General features: G+C 50.3%; 1 protein-coding gene across 2 annotated transcripts in view; it reads right to left on the bottom strand.

The window, feature by feature from the left end:
* Positions 1-24,972, bottom strand: part of LIMD1 (LIM domain containing 1) — a 66,754-nt gene that overhangs the window by 20,192 nt on the left and 21,590 nt on the right. For both annotated transcript variants that reach the window (XM_077777158.1, XM_077777159.1), the window contains exon 2: positions 15,211-15,312. In XM_077777158.1, the coding sequence (XP_077633284.1) occupies positions 15,211-15,312 (102 nt within the window). The remainder of the gene's footprint in view (positions 1-15,210; positions 15,313-24,972) is intronic.

The following is a 24,972-nucleotide window of genomic DNA, read 5'->3' as shown; positions in this document are numbered from 1 at the left end:
CCTGAAGGGCGGGGGGGGGGGGGGAGGGCGCAGCAGAAAAATTGAATTAGTGGCCAGAAACGTCCCGGATTGACAAAGACTATAGTCACATGTCCAAAAAGCTCAGCAAACCCCAAGCATGGGAAACATACAAAAGGCACNAATCTGAAGCAGGCTCCAGGCTCTGAGCTAGCTGTCAACACAGAGCCCGAGGCGGGGCTCGAACCCACGAACAGTGACATCATGACCTGAGCCAAAGTCGAAGCTGGAAGCTCCACTGATTGAGCCACCCAGGCACCACCCCCCCAATACAGTAACTTCTACCAGTGCTATGTGGCTATTCATATGTAAATATAAGGTAATTAAAATAAAATAACATTTAAAATTCAGTTCAAGTACTTGAAGGAGAACATTCCAAGTATCAGAGGACCACTTGTGACCAGGGCAGCTCTGGAACATTTTTGCTTTATCTTGAGAAATTTTTCCTGATCTACTTCTTCAAACACCTTCCTCCAGAACAGGTTAACTCTTCATTTGAATTGCTAATACCAGCCAAGTGAGAAACAAATCAAATTGGTTCGGTGCGGATGAACCGATCAACCTGGATTTCCTAGGCTGGCGCAGCCTCAGTGGGCCAAGGAAAGAGGCAGAAAGTGGCAGGAAAATAGCAAAGCACCCAGGGGAAGGTCGTTGGCTTGGCCACTTTCCCAGAAAGGAGAGGGTGGCCAGTCACCTGACCCCGGGGGTTCCTTGGTGTTATGGAGAGGACCCAATAGGGAATCGCCAGGCGGAGCCCAACGCGGTGTTGACTCATCCTGAGTGTTTAGCCTAAGTCACTGTTGGCAGAGGGACCCCATCAGGACCTTCAGTTTCCTCAGCAGAAACCTGCCTGAGCTACAAATCTCATCCGCCCCCATCTCTCTCTGCCCAAACCCTCCAGCTCACTCCTTCCTTCTCAGTTCACCTGCGTTAAAAAGCCAGGTTTCAATTCCATCCGTCAGGCTTATTTTCTTGGAAAATACAACAGTGTGGGAAGCTGAAACATCAAATCCAAGCTGCAATCTACTTCGTCAAATTGTTGCAAGTTTTTCCAAGTGGTCTCAATTTCTGCACTTCTCTCCCTACTGGCCACACTGCCAGAGGCCACGCTCCGGGTAGACTCACTCCACGACCCGATCCTCTTCTCACTGGCTGCTCCCAAGTCTTTGCTCTTTTTTTCCTTATAGTTTTACCAATCCATTCTCTTTTTTGTTTTCCATTCCTACCACTCCAGACGATAACCATCTGGATCAGGGAAGAGAACGCCGCACAGAGAAAGAGGCCTGGAGACCTGCCGAGGCTGTCCTTCGAGCATTCAGCAGGGCTTAGGGCAGCACAGGCCTGTGAAGAAACTAACCCAGCCCAGGGGGTAATGTCACCCACAAGGGCCAAAAACAGTGCCTATTCCCACCTGCCAGAGCAGGGAAACTCATAATCCAGGAGTATTGGGTACTGAGTGAAATGCTCTAGAAGGTTTTGCCCTGGAGCCCCCAGCTCCGGAAACATCACTGCCGCCAAATAACTTACCTGCATTTCAGAACAGCTCAAGAGGATTCAAAGGAAGACAGCGACATCCAGGACTCAACAAGGTGAAATTCGCAATGTCTGGCATCCACTCAAAGATTACGGGGCATGCACAAAGGCGAGAAAAACAACCCGTGCTTAAGGAAACAGTCAATCTATGGAAATCAAGCCAGATCTGACACAAATCTTAGAATCAATAGAAAAAGAGACACAAGTTATTGTCACTGTATTTCCTATCTCCAAAAAGTTAAACAGTGACATGGAAGATCTTTAAAAGTGCCCAAACTGAATGGCCAAAGATGAAAACTAAAGTATCGGAGATGAAAAATACTTTGGATGGGATTAGGAGATTGCACACTGCCAGAGAAAAGATAAGTGGATTTAAAGGCATAATGATAAAAACTGACCACTCAATGGCCAAAATGAAACATTCATCTGAGAATGATATATTCTCCCTCAAAATGTAAAAGAATTTTAAGAATAAAAAGAATGTAAGTGATCTGTGAGACAACTTTAATTAGTTAAGATTTAATTTAAGGGGCAATTTATTAAATTTAACAAAGAAGCAACAGAAGGGATACNNTCCGACTTTCGCTTAGGTCATGATCTCGCGGTTCGTGGGTTCGAGCCCCGCGTCGGGCTCTGTGCTGACTGCCAGCTCAGAGCCTGGAGGCTGTTTCAGTCTGTGACTCCCTCTCTCTCTGACCCTTCCCTGCTCACGCTGTCTCTCTCTCTCCTAGAAATAAATAAATAAAAAAAAAAAGGCACCAAGAGACATCATAGTCAAAATTCTCAAAATCAATGATAGAAAAGTTAAAAGACAGAGAAAGAAGACATGTTACCTACAGAGAAACAGTGATAAGAGAACATCGGCTTTTTGATGGAAAACAATGGAACGATGTATTTTCTAATGTTTATTTACTTTTGAGAGAGAGACAGACTATGAGCAGGAGAGGGGCAGAGAGAGGGGGAGACACAGAATCCGAAGCAGGCTCTAGGCTCGAGCTGTCAGCACAGATCCCAATGTGGGACTTGAACCCACGAACCATGAGATCATGACCTGAGCCAAAGCTGGACGCTTAACCAACTAAGCCACCCACGTGTCCCATGGAATAATATCTTAAAAATTTTTTTATGTTTATTTATTATTGAGGCAGAGAGAAACAGAGCATGAGTAGGGGAAGGGCAGAGAGAGAGGGAGACACAGAATCAGAAGCAGGCTCTAGGCTCTGAGCTGTGAGTTGCCAACACAGAGCCCGACGTGGGGCTCAAACCCATGAACCGGGAGATCATGACCTGAGCCGAAATCGGAAGCTTAACCGACTGAGCCACCCAGGCGCCCCTGGAATAATATCTTTAAGGAAGCACAAGAAAAAACCATCAACCTAGAATTCTCTAGCCCCACAAAAAATATCCTTGAAACCCAAAAGTGAAATAAAGATGAATTCAGACATACAAAAGCTGAAAGGATTCATTACCAGCAGATCTGCACTATAAAAAAAAAAAAAAAAGTTGAAGGTCTTTAAGCAGGAGAAAAATGGTACCAGATGAAAATCTGGATCTAAACAAAGAAATGAAGATGACCAGAAATAGCAACAACTGTGTGGATAAATGAGATATTTTTCTTATTAGTTAAATCTCTTTCAAAGATAATTGACTAGGAGCAATGGGAAAAAAATTGAGGGATCAGAAACTAACCCTTACTTTTAGGGTGAATTCATTTTTGACACATTTGCCAAGACAATCCAATGGAGAAAGAGTAGTCTTTTCTGTTGTTTTTTAATGTTTATTTATTTTGAGAGAGAGAGAGAGCGCACGTGCGCAAGGGTGGGCACACAAGTGGGGGAGGGGCAGAGAGAGAGAGCAGAGAGGGAACCCCACTTAGGCTATGCACTGATGTCAGGAACTGTGAGATCGTGACGTGAGCTGAAATAAAGAATCGGATGCTTAACCATCCAAGCCGGCCCGGCGTCCCAAGATTATCTCTTCAACAGACAGTGCTGGGAAAACTTCATATCCGTGCGCAAAAGGATGAAGTGGGACCCCTACCTCAAACCATATAAAAACCAACTCAAAACAGATTAAAGACCTCAGCCTAAGAGCTAAGACTATAACATTCAGAAGAAAATATGGGCATGAGTCTTCGTGACCTTGGGTTGGGCAGGGTTTTCTTATACAGAGCACCAAAAACACAAGAAACAAAAGAAAAAAGTAGATAAATTAGATTGCATCAAGATTTAAAACTCTTGTACTGCAAAAACTTCAAGAAAGTGAAATGAGAGTACATAGGAGAGAAAATATTTGCAAATCACATACTGGAGACTCATGCAAAACATATAAAAATCTATCAAAACCCAATAATTTGAGTTTGAGCCCCACCCACATCAGCTCGCTGCTGTCAGCACAGGGCTGCTTCAGATCCTCTGTCTCCCTCTCTCTGACCCTCCCCTATTTGCACTCTCCCCCAAAATACATAAATATTTAAAAAAGAAAAAGATACTCAACATCGTTAGGGAAATGCCAATCAAACCGCACTGAGATTCAACTTCACATTAGGATGGTTAAGAATCAAAACGTCAGATAATCACAAGCGTTGGCAGGGATGAGGGGATACTGAAATCCTCATACACTGCTGGTAGGAATGTAAAATGCAGTCACTTTGCAAAACAATTCCTCAAAAACTTAAACACAGAGGGGCGCCTGGGTGGCTCAGTCAGTTAAGCATCTGACTTCAGCTCAGGTCATGATCTCTGAGGCCTGTGGGTTCAAGCCCCGCATGGGGATCTGTGCTGACAGCTCAGAGCCTGGAGTCTGCTTCTGATTCTGTGTCTCCCTCTCTCTCTGCCCCTCCCCTGCTTGCGCTCTGTCTCTCCCTGTCTCTAAAAAATAAGTAAGCATTAAAAATTGTTTAATAAAACACAGAGCTACCATATGACCCAGCCATTCCCACTCCTAGATATAAACACAAAGGGATGAAAACATATGTTTGCACAAAAACACATCCAGTGGACCCTTGAACAACACAGGGGTTAGGGGTCCCAACCCCGCCATGCAGTCAGAAATCCACATATAACTTCTGACTCCCCCAAAACTTTACTAACAGCCTCCTGTTGACCTTCTGAAAGCCTTACCGATAACATCAACAGTTGATGAGCGTGTATTTTGCATGCTGGACGCATTATAAACTGTGTTGCAACCACAACATAAGGGAGAGAATGGACCATTAAACCCCTAAGGAAAACACATTTACAACAGCGTACTGTAAAACGTCCACAGAGAAGTAGATCTTGTGGTCTACACCCGAGTTATCCAAGGATTAACCGTATGAGAGTGTTCACAGCGGCATCAAGTATAATGGCCAAAATGTGGAAACAAGTGTCCAACAAATGACAAATAGATGGATAATATGTCATATATCCAGAAAAGGGACCATCATTCCACCGTAAGAAGGAACAAACTTCCGGGCTACCCTGGAGCACCTTTTGCTGAGTGAAAGAATCCAGTTGCAGCTGACCACGTATTATAGGCTTCCCTTTACATGAAACATCCAGGATGGGCAAATCTATAGGAGTAGAAAGTAGACTGGTGGTTGCTGAGGGCTGGGGGAAGAGGGGTAGAGAATGGGAAGTGACAGCTACAGGGTACAAGGTAATACCCAGTGTTACACTGAAGGTACTGAAGGGTGGCAGGTGGTAAATCAAGATCAACGGAACATTATCCCCATTCTCCCAACACTGACCACCGAGGAGGGGACAGAGACCCTGCAACCAACCTCAATCCAACTGTATCTTAAACCATCACAAGATGGGTCAACAAACAAGGTGTCCATGAGACCCGAGATCGGATGAGCTGTAACAGACACCTCGAGGGAGGACAGCGCCTTAGAGAGCGGTATTCACGGGCGCAGGGATGAAGCGTGAGGGTGACAGGCAAGGGCGGGAGGCTGCAGGAGGGTGGGGGGAGGAGGCAGTGGCGGGACAGGAGACGGGCAAAGAATGGGTTCGATGCTGAGTGAAGGAACTGGACGGTGCTGTTCCGGTAAGAAGTGGCTGAGGCCTCCGAGCGGGGGCGTGGTCCCCACAACGGTGTGCGCAACGCCGGCTGTGTGGCTGGAGACGCCAGGCCAGCAAACAGGACCCAAGGCAGTTGGGAGCGATCGGCAGGGATCCACATAAGGACCAGAGAGGGTGTTCCCAGATGGGGCCTCCCGGGACCCCACTGGCATCCCGAACCCAGCAATGGTGGCCACGCGGCTGTGGAGGGGCGCAGCTGTCCCCACTGCCCTGATCACGGGGAAGCCTGCACTCTCTGCTGCGGCACCGCGTCTGCTGGATTCCCAGGCTGGTCAGTGCCCTGGAGGTGCATCCGGTCCTTGAACACGGGCCACAGGATTGCCGCCTGGCCTCGGTGCCTTCTCGGAACAGGGTCTGACACCCACGCACGTAATAAGGATTCTCTTCCCCTTTAAACTCAACTGGCAGGAAGGCTGTGCCGATTGAGTCATCAGGTCAACAGGATCTTATGCAGCATTTGGTTTCCAGGACTGCGGAGCCTCGAGGAAGGAGGCGTGGGATGTGCTTCCAAACGGAACAGTGGGCAGCACAGTGGACACAGGTGAACGGTAAGGATCCCGGGCACAGCGACACAGGCCTGGCAGACACGTTTTGGTCTCGTTTCAGTATTGGGTGATGGGTAAATTTCTTCTCCCATATGTTTTTTTTTTCCCTATGTGATTATATTGCCTTTGCAACGTATAAAGTACTAAACATAATAAACATCACTGATCATTTTGTATTAATAAGGGAACTTTGGTTTAGGAACGAGAGACTTTACCCACACTGTGCAATATGGTAGCCACGGACCACGTCGCTATTTAAATTTAAAACTTCAATTAAAATAAAATATGATGTAGGGGCGCCTGGGTGGCTCAGTCGGTTAGGCAAGTGACTTCAGCTCAGGTCATGATCTCGTGGTTTGTGGGTTCAAGCCCCACATCCGGCTCTGTGCTGACAGCTCAGAGTCTGGAGCCTGCTTCAGATTCTGTGTCTCCCTCTCTCTCTCTGCCCCTCCCCTCCTTACACTCTCTCTCTGTCTTAAAAATAAACATTTACAAAAATTTATAAAAACAAAAATACGGCGTTTGATTCCTCAGTCGCACTGACCACATTTCAAGTGTTCAAAAGCCACATGTGGCCATCGGCTGCCACAGCGGATGCTTCGAGTCTAGAGTTCAGGAAATAGGGAGCTAGAGGCCAAAGGAAGGCAGGGGGGGTGTGGGTGGTGAGGCCAAGTCCAGGGCCAGAGACACATTCCCAGGTGACCGTGGCTGAGGCCCCGGGATGCTCACCACGCACGTACACGCAGGTGTGGTCAGGGGTCTGCAGCGTACAGGAGCACAGAAGCCCCACAGGGTTCCATGACAGAGGCCGTGTGTGCAAAAGAAATGGTCAGTGAGGGGACACAAGGGAGGGAGGAAGTAGGGAGGGAAGGGAAAGTAATGCAGAAGAAGGATGGAAGGGTCCTTATTAGCCGGGGGGTTGCAGATGACCCGGAGGGTACAGGCATATGTGTGCACGTGCATGTGTAGGTGCGCACACGTGTGTATGCACATGCACGTGTGTGTGTACAGACAGAAACAGAGAGAGCGTTTAAAAGGAATTGGCTGGGGGTGCCTGGGGGGCTCAGTGGGTTAAGTGTCAACTTTGGCTCAGGTTATGATTTTGCAGTATGTGAGTTCGAGCCCCGTGTTGGGTTCTGTGCTGACAGCTCAGAGCCTGGAGCCTGCTTCTGAGTCTGTGTCTCCCTCTCTCTCTGCCCCTTTCCTGCTCATGCTCTGTTTCAGTCTCTCTCTCTCAAATATAAATAAACGTTAAAAAATGAAGAAAAAAAAAAAGGAATTGGCTCACATGATTATGGAGGCTGACAAGGGTGGCAAGGTCAGCAGCAGGCGAGCCGGAGGCCCAGGAAGGGCCGATGGCGTCACCCCAGTCAGAAAGCGGGGAGAATGCACGTCCCTGCTCAAGGTAGTCCGGCTGGAGGAAATCCCCTTACTTGTGGGAAGGTCAGCTTTTCTGGTTCTGTGTGGGCCTTCAACTGATTGGGCAAGGACCACCCGCACTAGGGAGAAATGTCTACTTTACTCAGTTTACCAACTGTTACTCTCATCCAGAAACATCCTCACAGACATACTCAGAATAATGTTTGACCAAACACCCGGGCACCTGTGGCCCAGTTCCAGCCGACACACTAAGTTCACCATCACAGGGCCAGAGTTGAGGACAGAAATTTAAGAGAATATTTGAGAGACAGAAGACTGAAGAAAGCAAAGAACAGACACTCTTAACAAGAGAGCCAAAGAGACCCAAGCAGCGTCTATGATGCCAGAATAGAGTTCAGACCTCCAAAAAGACCTTATTCCCTAAACCCAGAATTCTGGCTCGGAGATGAGGCACCGGATTCGATGTCTTCATGCTAATTAGGGTGCAGGGCCCCCCCCACAAAACCATGTGTGTGTGCTGTCACTGGAATCTACGTGTGGCGAGTAGGTGTGGGTCACGCTGGAGTCACCCTCTACAGTGTAGCGCTCCAATATCCCAGACCCTGTTAATGTCACAAGGAATCGGATGTTTCCTGCTGTCAGGGACCTCACGGCCTCTGGACCAAAAAAGTCTGATCTGAGAAACCAAATCTGGGCCCAAGTCAGGTGCTCCTAGCCAGATGGGGTTTGCTAGAGACAAACACAAGAGACTCTTGTAACAACACGCCAAGCCAGGGTCGCCCCTCTGCCCTCTGCCGACCCTCACAGCCCTTCGCCCAGCTCATCTATTTTGGCTGCTTCCTGATTTCTTCCTCGCCCACTGGTTTCCTTGAGTCCGTGCCTACTCTTCCTTTCTCACATTCTTGACCCCCCGCCCCCGCTTTTTCCTTAGATCCAGCTGACTCACGCAGCTTACTCACAACTGCTGAATGTGGCAAGAAACATTGGCGTGAGTCAAGGGCTCAGAAATTCAGACATCGAGGCCTTTAATCCAGGTCTCTCATATCTCCCCTCTTCCAAGGCTCGGGCTGTTCTCCTGCATCACACCCAGAGAATCTCTGCAAACCCAGCCTTTGTCACCACACAGTGCCAACACATGACTGCAGGTGCAAAGCCAGCGTCCTGTCTTCGGCACATGTCTGCTCCGAGCAAGGGGACTCTAACACGGTGGCGGGAGCAGAGGCCATGGGTCCACACGGTCCTGGGCTCAGGCGCTGAGCACGCTGCTTAAGGTAACCAGCCACCAGCAAACTACGCTCCCAAGCCTCTGTCTGCTTGCCAGGAAAAGAAGGCTGAGGATAATGCTGAACTCACTGGCCTGTTCCAGAACTTAGCGAGCTCCCGTGGGTGGAAGGCTCGGTGTGGGGGACCGTCCAGAGCAAGCTGGGCGGCACACCTACAAGCTACTTATAAATACTGTGAGGGCTGGTTTAAGGAAGCCATCCAGCTGCGAATTAAAGCAAGACCTCCCTGGTGCCTGCTCCGCTACTTCAGAATCTGTGAGCATTTTCAAATGCAGGGTGGCCGAGGTCGTATACAAAGTCAGCAAAACAAAATAAGTAAACAAGGGCGCCTGGGTGGCTCAGTCAGCTGAGCGTCCAGCTTCGGCTCAGGTCATGATCTCACGGTTTGTGACTTTCAACCCCGCATCAGGCTCCATGCTGTCAGTGCGGGGCCGGCTTCGGATCCTCTGTCTCCTTCTCTGTCTGCCCCTCTTCTACTCATGCTCTCTCTCTCAAAAATAAAACTAAAAACATTTAAAAAAGAAAGTACACGTGATCTCAGGGGCAGCATTTAAACTTTGTAAGAAAACAAAAGAGCTGACAAGCACCCTCCCAATTCCAGAACCTACCAGATGATGGCCCACCAATCAGAAACCACTGACTTGGGGNCTCTCACAGAAAGAAAAAAAAAATTAAAAAAAAAAAAAAACATGAAACCACCGACTTACTCAAGAACCCCAGTTCCATAACATTGGGCTTAATTCTGGCTGTTTTCTGAACCAATGAAGTGGTATGTTTTTAGAGTTCTGGATGCAGCCTCTTCAGTAACTTAGGCTGACTTTCCCATGACTGAGTCTCAAGGGGTGAGGTTCGCCATGAAATCCCTTCGCAATCTTTAACCTCCACCAGTGTTTGGATTTTCGAAGGTGGGACAGGCAACGGCACATATTCCTCAGTTACGGCGTGGGTCCCCCGAGGCACAACGGGCAGGTCCCGGCACACGGCCCACCCAGGGCTGAAGCACTAGGCACAACACTGAAGGCCACCTGCTCTGGCTATGACTTGCACATCCCAACGCTGTCCCCTGGGTGGACCCCGCTGGCTTGCAGCGGCCCTTCTCTGAGTCTAGGCCTGTGGGGGCACAGTTCCCATCAGCCTGGAGCCTGCCCCCCATCCCACGCCCGGGCCCGAGCCCTCGTGTTCTCTGGACTTCGGAGAAGGAGAGCACATGGGATTTCCAGCTCGTACAGATGAAAAATCAGAGCAGCCGTGAACACGCGCATGGCAACAGGCTTCACCTGGACTCCAGGATCGAGTCTTTACAAAAGGAACAAAATCTGACATTTTAGCTGGGTTTTTTTTTTAGTGTTTTTTATTTATTTCTGAGAGAGAGAGGCAGCGTGAGCAGAGCAGGGTCAGAGAGAGAGGGAGACATGGAATCTGAAGCAGGCTCCAGGCTCTGAGCTAGCTGTCAGCATAAAGCCCAATGCGGGGCTTGAACCCACAAACTGTGAGATCCTGACCTGAGCTGAAGTCAGATGCTTCACCAACTGAGCCACGCAGGCACCCCAAAATCTGACATTTTAGATCTAAACCTGCCTGAAGGAAGGACACAGAGCCTTATCTTCCTTCTCCCTCACAGTCTGTTCTAGAAGGTGCCAGAGCCCCACTCTGGAGAGGCCCTCTTGACCCACACGTCCAGACCTGGTACCTCTCCTTCCTCCTCATTCTACCCCTCTCAGCCACAGACGGGCGCCAGCTTCTCCTCAGGCCACTCAACACCCAGCGTCAGACGCAGAGCATGGCTGCCGGCCAGGGCCAAGGCCAATGCCATGCCTGCCCCCTGCGCTGACCCTCCTCCTGCTCCACACTGTGCCAACGGCTTCCTCAGGGCATCCAGTTGAGGGCACAGCCACCTGGGGTGGGCAGGTCCCACAGTGGGAGAAGGGACACCCCCCCACATCTCCATGGCAACCACACACGCTGGCCGCCCAAGGAGCAATCCGAAAGGAGGGACTTGAGCAGACCACACAAAGGCCCACACGCCGCACCCTGAATGTTGACTTCTGGGCAGCACACCAAGGACACAATTCAGCAGAGGAAAAAGGGGGTGCAGGCGGGCAGTGAGGCAGGCTCTGCAGAACACCCAGCAAACCCCACACAAGCCGAGTGCCGCAGAACTGTGGCCCAGCGCGGTCCATTGCTCTGAGAGTGTTAAATCAGTATGCTGAAGACTGCAGAGATGTGGATGGGTCCACAGCATGTTCGATCAAAAAGGACAGAACATTATTTACATGCTGTGATCACAGCTCTATAAGCCGTGAGTACCTCTGGGCAAAACCTAGAAGGGAAAACACACAAGTAAAAACACCTGTGCTAGAATCACACACTAGGTCTCTGCCCTTGAAATTCTCTGTGGGGACGCCTAGGTGGCTCAGTCGGTTAAGCATCTGAGTCAGTTTCAGCTCAGATCATGATCTCACAGTTTTGTGAGTTCAAGCCCCACATCGAGCTCTGTGCTGACAGTACAAAGTGTGCTCGGAATTCTCTGTCTCTCTTTCTCCCCTTCTCTCTGCCCCTCCCTCACTCACACTGTCTCCCTCTCTCTCTCAAAATAAACTTAAAAACAGTGCTCGCTTCGGCAGCACATATAGTAAAATAAACTTAAAAACAAAGTTTTTAAAAAAAAAAAAAAAAGAGTGGGACGCTTAACTGACTGAGCCACCCAGGCGCCCCCAGCGAGATCATCTTCACAAAGAAATGGGAAAACAGAGAGCACACACACCTATAAACTCACTGACACATACACTAACCGAGAGACACGGGCATATGCAAAGCTAATAAGATCCAGGAGCCTTGGATTCCGGCACCAGCTCTGCTCCTAGGTCTTTAATCTTGAGAAATGCTCTTTCCCTCTCTGGGTCCCCATGTTCTCTCGTGCCAGTGACGAGGGACCAGGCCTGGCCCGGGCTGAGCCGTCTGCGCAGCACCAGGGTTTGGTGACACACCTGGGGACCTGCGGAGCCGGGACGCGGAGCGCCCAGGTGCTTCCTGCTGCTGAACACAGTCCCAGGATGGCAATAAGTCAACCGGACAAGGCGAAGCACCTCTAGCGCCCAAGAGACGCTGCTCAGACGCAGGCCTGGGTCTCCAACTGCTCAGCGAGTGCAGGGGGCACATGTGTTCACACACAACGGGAGCCTGCAGGCCCTTGGCGAACGGGAATGTGCGCCACTCACTTCCTGATGGGGCCCTGTCCTCACCTGTCAACAACTCTGTTCCAGGGCCTGGCGTGCTGGCTCCAAAGTCACAGAGAGTGACTTCACAGTCTACAGGACAGCACCAGTAAGAAAGCAGGGCATGCCGAGTTCAAGGGGGGGAAAAATGGTTTCTTCCTGCTAGGGGAATAGGGAAGACTTCCTGGAAGAGACTGCCGTTGAGCTGGGCCCTAACGACTGGACAGAACTTAAATGTATGGAGTGGGGAGAGCAGATCTAGGGGGTGGCATGATCAGAGATAGGGAAGTAGAAAAGGGAGTTCAGTCTGTGATCAATTACAGGAAGCATGAAGCCAGAGACCACAACACAAGGGCCCTAGAAGCTAGACCAGGAAAATCCCAACCAGCCGTGTGTGCCGTGTTTGTGCCCGCCATCACCTGAGGATAAATTCAACCCGATATGGAACCAACAGGTAGTCAGGCAGCCACAAGTGGCACCAAGTGAGTTTTCGGTACCCACCCCAACTCTGAAAAACTTTCTTTGCTCAAATGGCAACTGCTTGAGATGGAAATTAGCTTCTATTTAATATTTTCTTTCCCCTGGAAAATAGCAAATTTTGAGAACCAGTTGCAGGAGCCAAAAGTCAAAGGTAATTAAAAAAATTTTTTTGATGTCTTTATTTTTGAGAGAGAGAGAGAGAAAGAGAGAGAGCACGCATGCACAAGCAAGGGACTGGCAAAGAGAGAGAGGGAGACACAGAATCTGAAGCAGGCTCCAGGCTCTGAGCTGTCAGCACAGAGCCAGACATGGGGCTCGAACCCATGAACTGTGAGATCATGACCTGAGCAGAAGCTGGACGCTTAATCAACTGAGCCACTCAGGCGCCCCAAAGATAATGTTTTAGAAAGAGGCAGGATCCCAACTCTTGTCCAGATAAGACTCAAACACACTGTCAAAGATTTAATTTAACTCATCAGTTAATGCAGGGAGATGCAAGACGTTACATCTGGGATAGTGCAAAGAACCCCGGCTATGTGGCCATCAGGAGTGCTGAAATAAACTTGCTTTGGCAGAAGCGAAACCAACCTCCACAGGGCGACCGGCAACTGCATCTCCACCAGACACAGTCTGCATTGTTAGGGACAAGAATCGTGGTTGCCATGGGGATTCTACAACTTACAAGGTGCAGCCTGGCTCAGAGACAAGGAGAAGATCGAGCCCAGGGAAAACGACTCCAGACCACGCCCACGCTTCCAGGCCACGCCCACATTTCTGATGCGGCTGCTCAGCAGGCTTCTGACTCACCTCTAAGGCTCTCTCACATTTTCCCTACAGAGGTGAATACTCATCAATGCACAAACCATAGACTGTAGGGCAGGCATTTCGTGGGAAATCGAGGCAAGGATTCACGTATGAGGTTTTGAACCCGGGCGTGTGCCTAGCCATCACAGCCTGGCAGGCTGGGAGGCAGGTCCATGCCCACCTGGCTCACTTTAGACTGAGAATCAGGAGGCTCACTGGACGTGCCACAAACCAGCCAAGACCAAATCTAACCCCTCCTTTCTCCAGAAGCTTCTGAAATGAGGAGGCTGGCACTAATCCAGATGCTTGGGCCTGACCACGCCCTAGAGTCCCCTGAGGAGACAGGAAAAGCACTCTTGCCCATTCTATAAACTCCACCCCCGGTGGCACCGGGGCATCACTGGCTTTTAAAATCCCCTTGGGGAGGAGCGTCTGGGTGGCTCAGTCTGTTAAGCATCAAACTCTTGATCTCAGCTCAGGCCATGATGTCACGGTTCGTGGGTTTGAGCTCTGCACTGGGGCTCTGTGCTGACAGCTGGGAGCCTGGAGCCTGCTTCAGATTCTGTGTCTCCCTCGCTCTATGCCCCTCCCCCACTCCTGTCTCTCTCTCTTTCTCTCTCTCTCCCNGCCTGTTTCAGATTCTGTGTCTCCTTCTCTCTCTGACCCTCCCCTCCTCATGCTCTCTCTCTTTCTCTCTCAGAAATAAATAAAACATTTAAAAAAAGTATTTTAAAAAAATAAAAATAAAAATAAATAAATAAACATTTAAAAAAGAATTTTTTTTTGATCCCCTAGGGGAGGGGCATCTGGATGGTCCAGTCAGTTAACTGTCCAACTCTTGATCTCAGCTCAGGCCATGATCTCACGGTTCATGAGTTCAAGCCTTGCATCAGGTTCTGGCCTGACATTATAAAGCCCTTTTGGCATTCTCTCTCTCCTCGCTCTCTGCCCCTCCCCTGTGTGTGTGTGTGTGCATGCTGATTCTCTGTCTCTCTCTCAAAATAAATAAATGAACTTAACAAAAAGAAACAAAATCTCTTAGGGGATTCTAATGAAGAGCCAGGATTGAGGGGCCAGATAACAAAACCCCTTTGCTCCGGACTCTCTGGCTTTACTATACCGTTTCCTTGTCATTGATAGCTGCTAGCCTCAGCACAGGACTGGAGAACATCGGCGGGGCATTTTCTAAAAAACACTCCTCAGAATTAATCTTTGGTAGAGGCCATAAAACAAGCACAGTTCCAGACATGGTCAGACTCAGCAAACATCTCGAATGTGCTAGAATCTTCCACTGTGCTTGCCATCAACCCAACGAACAGTCTGCGGGGCTGAGCACAGGCCTGGTCATCTAGTTTGCATATACGGAGCGGAGAGGCCAGCAGGTGTGTGCGCTCACGGGCACTGACGCCTCGGTGTGTGCACACACGGGCGTTTGTGCACACACTCACACTTCACACTCATAGAGAAGCCTCCAAATCAAAGAGTGGACTCACAGCGTACTAAAAGGGCCCCTCCTCACACAGGAGTAACTGACCAACTTTTGAGTGGCTGGTGCCACAGTGGGGGAGGACGATGGTGGATCCCAGTGCTCCCCCCTCTCCCCCTCCCCACTCTGCCCCCAGCCCCTCTGAGATCTCTGATTCGCATCACAAACCTGATGTTATTACAGACGTTACTACAGATACTACCGGCTCACTGGCCCTGGGCAGTCATTGGTATGGCCCCTTCCTCTGATGGGCCTTGCGCTGGGGGCTGTCAAGGGCCCTGACCCGCCTTTCTGCGGCGCTGTGGGAGGCCTGGGTCACGTGCCTCCAGAAAGGATGCTCTCCCCTGTCCTCCCTGTCCCCCCAACCCCCCGTCCTTGTCCCCGGGCACACCCCACACTTACTGCAGGCCGCGCAGGTGAAGCATGCATCATGGTAGAGGTTCCCCATAGCCTGGCAGGCCTGGCCGGCCCCGAACACCCCTTTGCTGCATTTCACGCAGGCTCCTGCAAAGCAAGAACATGCCGGTGAGTTGGGAGGAGACAGAGTAAACTGAGTCATAGAAAAGCCAATAAGCAAAGTGAGATGCCTGTCAGTTCCCATAACCAGCCCATCACCAAATCCAGTGGGTCACTCCTTGGAGATCTCTCTCTCCTCTCTCTCTCCTTCTCTCTCTCTCTCTCTCCATCAGCTTTTCAACTCCAGGAAACAGCCATCAGGCTGGCCTTCAGGCCCCTACCCCCAAGCCCCATGCTGACTGACCTCCACACTGGCATGCTGATAGTCAGGGGAAAAAAATCTCTGCTTTGTCAACCTACGTCCTGGCCCAAAGCTCTCAAAGGCTCCCACTGCTTATCAGATGGCATCCAAAAAACCGCACCACGATTATAACCTGCCAAGCACGCAGGTCAGACGATTTCAACAAAATTATCTCCTTTAATTCTCAATAGGAACCAAGTAGGGTTGACAATCCTCATCTTTTATTTGTTTTGTTTATTTCTTTATTTTGAGAGAGAGACAGAGAACCCCAAGCAGGCTCTGCACTGTCAGTACGGAGCCTGACATGGGGCTCGAACTCACAAACCGTGAGATTATGACCTGAAATCATGAGTCAGACGCTTAGCCTACTGAGACGCCCAGGCGCCCTGATGAGCCTCACTTTTTACAAAAGCATCAGGCCACCAGCCCCAGGTTTGGCAGACCACAAGGCCAGGGCCCTTCCCTGCCCCTCACCTCCAAACAAGCCCCACTGGGCCCCAGTTTTGAGCCTTTGCTCACGGGCTCCCCTACACCCACCCTTTGTCCCTTCAAGTCCCCAGGCCTCCCCCACTCCACTCTCAGGCTCTGACTGCAACATGATGAAACAGAAATTAGAGAGCCAGGCTCTAACCTTTAGCCTCCCCGCCCACTTGCTTCCCACGCAGTGTGAGTTAACCTGGAAACTTCTGGGAGCATCAGTTCTCAATTAGGAAAAAGAGGTTAAGGCCCCCTGCTCTGCCTGTTCCCAGGAGCGGCCAGTGGGGTGGCCGTGAAGGTTGCTCTGCAAACCACCAAGTTCATTGGAGTTGGCCCTGCCTCAGCTACAAAGTGTCTATCGAGCCTGCTCTTGAACTAGAACCCCACAATCTACTCTCTATGTGACTAGGGCAGATCATTTGAACTCCCTGCCGTCTGGTGTTTCTTCTGTGAGATGGGATGATGGCAGCCTCTCGCAAGCTTATGGGGAGAGAACACACCAAGAGTACTTGGTACAGCACCCTTCATTAGGCATACGTTCAACGACCAGGCACACACCTAGTAAGGATGCAAAAATGCTATGCATTTGGCAGAAAGTTGCTTCCACGTCTGATGGGCTCTCTAAGAGGTTCCAGCCCTCCCAGGATCGTACCCTGTGAGTAAGCCGGAACTCTCTCTGTCTAGACCAACCCAGAATCTCTGTGGCTGTAGCTCAGGCTCCGGGCCAGTCCACATAAAGGAGGTGCTGGAGCTTCCTTCCCAAAGAACTTCATTAGAGTCAAATGAAAAACATCACGATTATGTAAATGATGTATGAAATTTAAAAAAAAAAAAAAATCAGGGAGTAAATATACCAAAATATAAAGAGTGGCTGCTTGGGGTGCCTGGGTGGCTCAGTTGGTGGAGTGTCCGACTTCGGCTCAGGTCATGATCTTAAGGTTTGTGGGTTCGAGCTCCGTGTCGGGCTCCATGCTGACAGCTCAGAGCCTGGAGCCTGCTTCAGATTCTGTGTCTCCCTCTCTCTCTGCCCCTCCCCCGCTACACTCTTGTCTGTCTTTCTCTCTCAAATATAAACATTAAAGAAAATTATTTGAGGGCGCTTGGGTGGCTCAGTTGGTTAAGCGTCCAACTTCGGCTCAAGTCATGATCTCGCGGTTCGTGGGTTCAAGCCCCGCATCGGGCTCTGTGCTGACAGCCAGCTCGGAGCCTGGAGCCTGTTTCAGAGTCTGTGTCTCCCTCTCTCTCTGACCCTCCCCTTCTCACGCTGTGTGTGTCTCTCTCTCAGAAATAAATAAAACATTAAAAAAAAATTCTTTGAAGACAGGCACTTCTCTAGACTAGAAAGGTCTAATATCAAAAGCATCAGAATATGTTTAAATATACTGTATAGTGTTTATATTTTTGAACACACACACACACACACACACACACACACAGAGCTCCCCCATGTCTGTCAGGTAACCAGCCTGGGCTCCCCTTTTCTAACACTGGTGTCAGGCTGTTTTCAGGCTGCAAAGCCCCAGCCTTCTGCCTACAGGGTGGAAAGCCCCATGTTTCAGAGTCCTATTGACTCAAGTTGACAAACTGTGTCACCCTCAAAGGCGGTCCAGGCTAACACGTGGTTCATGAAAGCACTCACACCAGGTTCCCAGTGAGCTCACCAAGCCAAGGGCCCTCAACTCATTTCACCAACACTGCCTTTAGGAAGCAGGTGAGGCCGTTTGTAGGAATAATATGGTGTCAGCCCAGAAATCTAGCTGTTGGAAGGAATCTGTTTATGGAAAGTTCTAGAGAACACAAGTAGTAGTTACTTGTAATCCTTCTGTTTCACCATTTTATTACAGAATTTTCAATCAGGCAGAAAAGCTGAAGAATCGTGCAGGAAACACCCATACACCCACCACCCCAATCCTCCAATTGTGAACATTCTGTTGTCAATCAGACCAATAACCCGTCTCATTTTTGATGCATTTCAAAGTAAGGCACAAAGAGCACTCTGCCTCATCCCCAAACACGTCAGCCTGCAAATCATTAACAAGAGTTCATCATTTGCTTACAGTTGTTTTTCTCAAGAGAAAAGTCACAAACAGTGAAACGCCCCAATGAAAAGTCTACCATCCAATGAGTTTTGACAAATGACCTACGTAAGGCGAGCCCCGGCCATGATACAGAATATTTCCAACCCCTAGAAAATTCCCCAGTGGCCTTGCCTTCCATCTTCAGCAAATGTGATCATGAAGAAAAAACACTCTCTAAAAAAAACAAAAAACAAACAAAAAAAAACACCAAATAGGGCACAGTATGGTATTCATTATACTATTTGGTGATTCTGAGAATAAGGTGATTCTGAGATCCGCTTTCAGACCACCTGTCCATACCCGCCAATCGACCTGACTGTGGACCCTTACAACAGGCAACAAAGACTGGTGTGTCAGGCGGCCACGAAAGCACAGTCAGAGCAGACCATCCACAGACTGGATGGAAGGAAGCTCAAAGCAACAGGACTATAACTCTGCTCACGCACACAGAACAAAACCACGCCCAAGGCAACATCACTTTTTCCCTGTTAATCACGGTGACCTCATGGCTTAAGCCACCATAGCAACGCTAGCTGCAGAGAGCGGAGGGGCTTGAGACGCAGCGGTGTGGACAGCCCTTTCACCGTGCACGGGCCGGGCGCGGGAAGAGCGCCAGCCTTCTAGACAGCGCGTCGAGGCTGAAAGGCGAGACAGGTCTCCGGAGTCAGGGATGCTGCCGGCTCCCAAGGAGGACGTGGACTCATCTCGTTTGGATCTGGGGGATGAGACCAGACGCCCTCCCCTAGCCGCGCTCGTCAAGCCAACGGAGGACGTCAGCATCATCAAGTGGACAAGAACAGGTGCACGGGCCACCTGGGGGTTTCCTGCTACTTTATCACGGCGGGTCAGGTCTCTGTCGCTCCCTAGAGCCGGCACAGCAACGCTCTCCTCTGGCTTCCTCTCCACCCGAGGGCTCTGACCTACTGACTTCTGCCTCCCTGGGAACTTTCTCTTACCCCGCGTGCTCCGGGCTGCTGACCTCCCTTCCCGCCACTCGGACCATCCAGCACCGACTCAAAGCAAGGAAGGAAGCCGCTGATGCTCTAAGCCGCTGGTCACAGAGCGAAGAGCCCGTAAGAGGCAACTAGGTGGGGAAGTATCTCATCCTTGTGCCTTGTGGTAAATGGATAGAAAAGTATCCATTTACCATCCCACTGGGAGGCTCAGTCGGGAGTTTGAGTCCCGCGTGGGGCTCGGTGCTCCCAGCACAGAGCCTGCTTTGGACCCTCTGCCCCCTGCTTGCTTGCGCTCTCTCTCTTTCTCAAAGATAAATAAAACGTAAAAAAGAGAGAGACAGAGGCTCTGTGCTGTCCGCTTGGGATTCTCTCTCTCTCTCTCCTGCTCTCTTCCCCTCCCCCACTCTCACTCTCAAAATAAACTTGAAAAAAAAAAAAAGAATCACCATCCTTTGCTGCCTGATGTCCAGTGTCTTGAAAACCTTTGGTTCATACACTTCTAAGTTTTTTGTTTGTGGTTTTTCGGTTGCCTCAGTAAGGAGGTTAATCCAGGCCTGTGACTCTGTCTTTAGAAAGACAGTAAACAATGTATATGTGTTTTAATGACACATATGACAGTCCCACGGAACATCATTATCATCATTTTACAGGCAAAGAAACTGACGTTCAAAGGTTAAGCAGAATATCTGAAGTCAGGGCTGACTGTACACCAGGTCCTTTCCAGTCCACACACTGCATTTATAAGAGGGACTAAGAGAGGCACCTGCGTGGCTCAGTCAGTTAAGCTTCTGACTCTTGATTTCATCTCAGGTCACAACCTCACGGTTCGTGGGTTCAAGCCCGGAGTCAGCTCTGCGCTGACAGTACAGAGCCTGCTTGGGATTCTCCCTCTCTCTCTCTCTCTCTGTCTGCCCCTCCCCTGCTCACGCTTGCTCTCTCTCAAAATAAATAAACTTTAAAAAAATATTAAAAAAAAAATCAATAGATTGGGGTGATTTTTTAAACATGACATTTATCATTTTGGTTTATTTCTTTCTGGCACTTCTGTTAATAGAATTTATTTGTTAGAACATTAAAATCGAGCAGAAGGGGGAAGCCTAGATGGCTCTGTCAGTTAAGCATCCGACTTCAGCTCAGGTCATGATCTCTCAGTTCATGGGTTCAAGCCCCACACTGGGCTCTGTGCTGACAGCCTGGAGCCTGCTTCAGATTCTGTGTCTCTCTCTCTGCTCTACCCCTGCTTGAGCTCTGGCTCTGGTTCTCTCTCAAAAATAAACATTAAAAAAACTTTTTTAATTAAAAAATAAAATTGAGCAAAAGGTACAGAGAGTCTCCATATATTCCTGCTCCCCCACATGCTCAGCCCCCTCCACTATCACCATCTGCTACCAGAGCGCTACCTTTGTTCCAACTGATGGACCTACGCTGACACATCAGCACCCACAGTCCGTAATTTACAGGAGGTGTTGAACATCCAGTGGGTTTGAATGGAAGTAGAATGACACACGTCCACCATTACAGTATCATACAGAGGGCTTCCCTGCCCTAAAAATCTTCCGTGCTCCACCTAGTCCTCCCTCCCTCCCCCAGCCCCCAGCAGCCATCGAACTTCTTACTGTCTCCATAGCTTTACTTTTTCCAGAACATCATGGGAGTGGAATTGTACAGTATGAAGCCTTTTTAGACTGGCCTCTATCTCTTGCTGGGTAATACGCATTCAAGTTCCCTCCATGACTTTTCATGGCTCAATAGCTCATTTCTGTTCAGCACTGAATAAGATCCCATGGTCTGGATGGACCACAGCTTATTCAACCATTCACCCCCTGAAGGACATCTGGGTTGCTTTCAAGCTTGGCCAATTATGAATAAGGCTGCTGTGAATAGTCACATACAGGATGCTGGCATGGACATGAGATTCAATTCATTTGGATAAATACCATGGAGCAAGACTGTTGCTTTGTATGGTACGAGTATGTTTAGTTTTGTTTAAAAAAACGCAAAACTGTCCAACTGTCTTCCAAAGTGGCTATAAGGGATTCTTTTAAATCATAATGTTCCCACAGGAAAGGGCAAGGACTAGGGACAGTTTCCTGTTTTAAATGATGGACAACGGGAGGCAAAGAGCCACTGAGGATTATGCAAGCGCTTCAACCACCTGTCTGCTGCGGCCTGTGGCCCAGGCAGGGCTCGCGGTGTACGTCCCCTCTTACGTCTCGGAAAATAAGCTCGCTGAGAAAAGAAACCTGCCTTTCTCTTTTAGTACCCCCACCAACACAAGCAAAGCAGAGTGCCCCATACACGGCAGATACCAGAGAAGCGATGGATGCATTCAAAGGCAGAGGCAGGGGAGAGGCGGGGAGGGTGAGCCAGGTTCAGGAAAAGGTAAGAGAAGGCACAGAGACGGGAAAGCCGGAAAGCCGGAGGGATGTGCCTAACAGTGGGATGATTTGTGGCCATGAGCCAGCAGGGCTGGAGGCAGGGACAGGACGCAGGGAAACTCCCGGCGGCCCCGGGACATGGGAGGTGACGGGATGTGACGCTCTGAACCGGGAGGTGTGTGGATGTGGGAGGAGGACACACTGCACAGTTAAGGTAGGAGGCAGGATTTGCTTTCTCCGGGGAGGCTCCAAGACTGCCGTGGGCCCATGTGGCTCAGGCCTCCTGGGCCGCTCCCCACCAGAACCTCCTGGAAGACAGGCCCTACCTCAACACTTGATCTGCCCCTCCCGGGCTGCCCAGCTGTCATCCGGGAGGCCGTCGTGGGCAGGCCAGTGCCTTGGGCGGCTGTCCAGAGCTTTCTTGTTTTAAACTTTTTAAGTTAATTTATTTATTTTGGTGGGGACAGAGAGAGTGAGGGAGTGGAGCGGGGCAGAGAGCGAGAGGAAGAAAGAGAATCCCAAGCAGGCTCTGCACCGCCAGCACAGAGCCCAGGGCGGGGCCTGAACTCACGAACCGTGAGATCATGACCTGAGCCAAAACCGAGAGTCCGATGCTCAACTGACTGAGCCCTTGTCCAGAGCTTTCTCTAAGGTCTTCCAGGTGATAAGCAGAAAAACCGGGCACCAGCGACAAACACTGCCAAAGCTATGGCGGATCGTAATGTCCTCAAGAAGCTGAAGCAATAAAGCGAGCCTTACTGAGAGCTCTCCGACTCTCCAGAAGGAAAGAGACCAGTTTTACCACTACAGCAATTTGACGTTTTATTATTACCGTTACCGTCACTGCCACTGTTTTGGCTGCAGGTTAACAGCACGGGAGAAACACACCCAGGCAGGCCTCTCTGTGCGCACAACAGGGGTTCCCAAGGTGCTTAAAGCAGGAGACACTTGTCACAAAAAACAAAACAAAACAAAACACAACACAGTGAAAACTCAACTACATATAACAGAGGGGGAAACCACTCTGGTCTAGGTGGGACGCAGCCTCCTCCCCCTCTGCCTCCTGGAATGTTCCAGCCGCCCTGCCGCCGTTCGTTCCAGAAAGACTATTTGAGAACCGATTACACAGGATGACTGATCGAACGCAGACACCACCCAGCCTGGGCAGCGCTCCACGTGAAGTGGGTTATTCCAAATTGGTATGGAATGATCTCTCGTGCACCCGGAGCCAAAACCCAAACCTGGCTGAGGGCCACGGCAGCCGCCCCACTCCCTGCGAAGCTGGATTCACAAACAAGGAGGCCAGCAAAGCAGCCTCAGGGTGAGATCTTCCCACAGACCGCCCAACAGAGGACCCCACAGCCCTCCCTCACCTGAACACACAGCCGATCCGGGCGATGACCAGGTCGGCACCTTGTATTATTATGATAAGGTCTGAAGTAAGAAGGCTCCATCGGGCTAGCCCACGGGGGAGGCCCCACACCCCCCAGCTCACTCGGAAGGGAGGTGTCTGGGAGCCGCCCCGCCCCCACTGCGGCCACCGCAGGGCACCCTCTCTACTCCGCCCGGATGCCACGTGTCATGTGGGATCCCACAGCCACGAACCATCTACGCTGCACGAAAGGGATCCAGGCAAGGCTCACGGCATCCGGTCAAGGCTCAGGGGTTGGCAGGGAGGGGGTGGGTCTCCCTGGGGGCCACATCTGAACAAGTTACTCTGGACACAAGTTGAGAAAGGTCTTTTCCTCAGCTGAAGTTTGCAGCTTGTGGACCTGGGCAGCTCTGGGAGTCAACAGGTTCTGGAAGAGGGGCCGAGCGTTTGGGGCAGAGCTGGACCAATGACCCCGGCAACAGTCTTCCTCCCGGCCCCGTGTGAGCTCACAAAACCCCCCGGAGGCAGTGGGTGCTGGGTCCCCCGGCCCTGTGCAGACGGTCATGTCTCTAGTCTGGCTGTGCAGGTCAGTACAGATGCCCACTGTGACCTCGGGGGCTCTGGTGCCAGCCTGGGAGGGGACGCGACTGAAGCGCCTCAGATGGGTCTAAGGGAACAGCCAAGGTCAAGAGCCATGGATGTAGGTAACAAACACACCAACTGCATCCCACCAGGCACCAGGCCTTCTCTGTCTCTGACTTCTCTCCCATGCACCCTGAAGCTCCAGGGTCAGGCGGGGGAAACTCTCCCCAAGCCACAAAGGAAGTATTTAAGCCCATTCTGGGCGACGGGGTCATTGCGCCAGTCCGCTCTCTTCACCCCGAAAGCCGCTCAAAACCAATGATGGCTTCGCTTCATCGCAGTGGGGAAGGAAGTTTCCATCCCAGTTTCCCAATCACTGCAGGCTAGAGCAAGCCTCACCAGGCTGCCTGCAGGTTCGAGCCTGCCCCAGGACACCCCCGTTCTCTGGCCTCAATCCTTCCCTGCCCTCCGCTCCCCAGAGGTACACGGGGTTCAAGGTACACCCCCTAACAAGCCCTGTGCCCCCAGCCCGGCTCTGCAGCCGCTGCTGGGACACCCCGCCCTGTGCCTCTAGACTCAGCCTCCTCCGTCCTTCCCCACACAGAGGCCAGGCACCTCTCCCAAATCTGATCTGACGCGGGAATGGCCAATTAGCACAGGAAACAGTGTTCCACCTTGCCAGGGGCCACGTGCAAAGGGGGATGCCACTTGTCACTGGCCCATGGGCAAAGAGGAAAAACAATGACAATCACGGCATTACCATGCATGCTGAGAAAAGGGTATTTCTGGACGCTGCTGGCACAAGCCTAAATGTGGACAACACCTTTCAGAGGGCGGCGTGGGCAACGTCCCAAAAGCCTTAAAAAACCTTCACACCACTTGACCCAGGAATTTAAGAGGATTTTTCCCAAGGAAAAAAAAAAAATCAAAGATGCTGCCAAAGATGGGCGTGCACGAGGAGGTGAGTAGATTAGCAGTTGCCCGGCACTGGGGGAGCAGGGAGCTGTATCTCTAATGGTGGAGGTCTTGCTTTTTGGGGCGATCAAGATGCTCTAAAATCAGATACCGGGGACAGTGGCACACCTCTGGCTGCACTAAAAACCGCTAAGTTTTATACTTTCAAAGGGCGGGTTATGGTACGTGGATTACATCTCAACGAAGCTGTTAGAAACAAACAAGAAAACTCACGAAAACATTAAAACATGTAAGTATGCAAAACAGAAAAAAAACAGAATCCCAAATGCAGAGGTAGAGGTAAACCTAAATAAACACTGTACAACTTTTAGATATTCTAGAAATTTTAAATATTCTAGAGCAGCACTGTCTAATAGAACCTTTCCTGCGGTAACGAGAATGTTCTATTCTGCACTGTCCAATATGGCAGCTCTGGTGACTACTGGCCAATGGGGCTGGGACACATAAGTAACTCAATCTGTGATTTCGTTTCATTTTCACTAATTGACATTTAATTTTAATTAACTTAAACGTAATTTTAAATAGCCCCATGTAGTTGGCAACACAGTTTGACACAATTATCTTAAGACGTGAAAAAAGCTCATCAAAC

The sequence above is a fragment of the Crocuta crocuta genome, unplaced genomic scaffold, assembly GCF_008692635.1.
Source record: "Crocuta crocuta isolate KB4526 unplaced genomic scaffold, BGI_CrCroc_1.0 scaffold77, whole genome shotgun sequence".
NCBI classification, from domain to species: Eukaryota; Metazoa; Chordata; class Mammalia; order Carnivora; family Hyaenidae; genus Crocuta; species Crocuta crocuta.
This window is presented reverse-complemented; position numbering and strand designations above follow the sequence as displayed.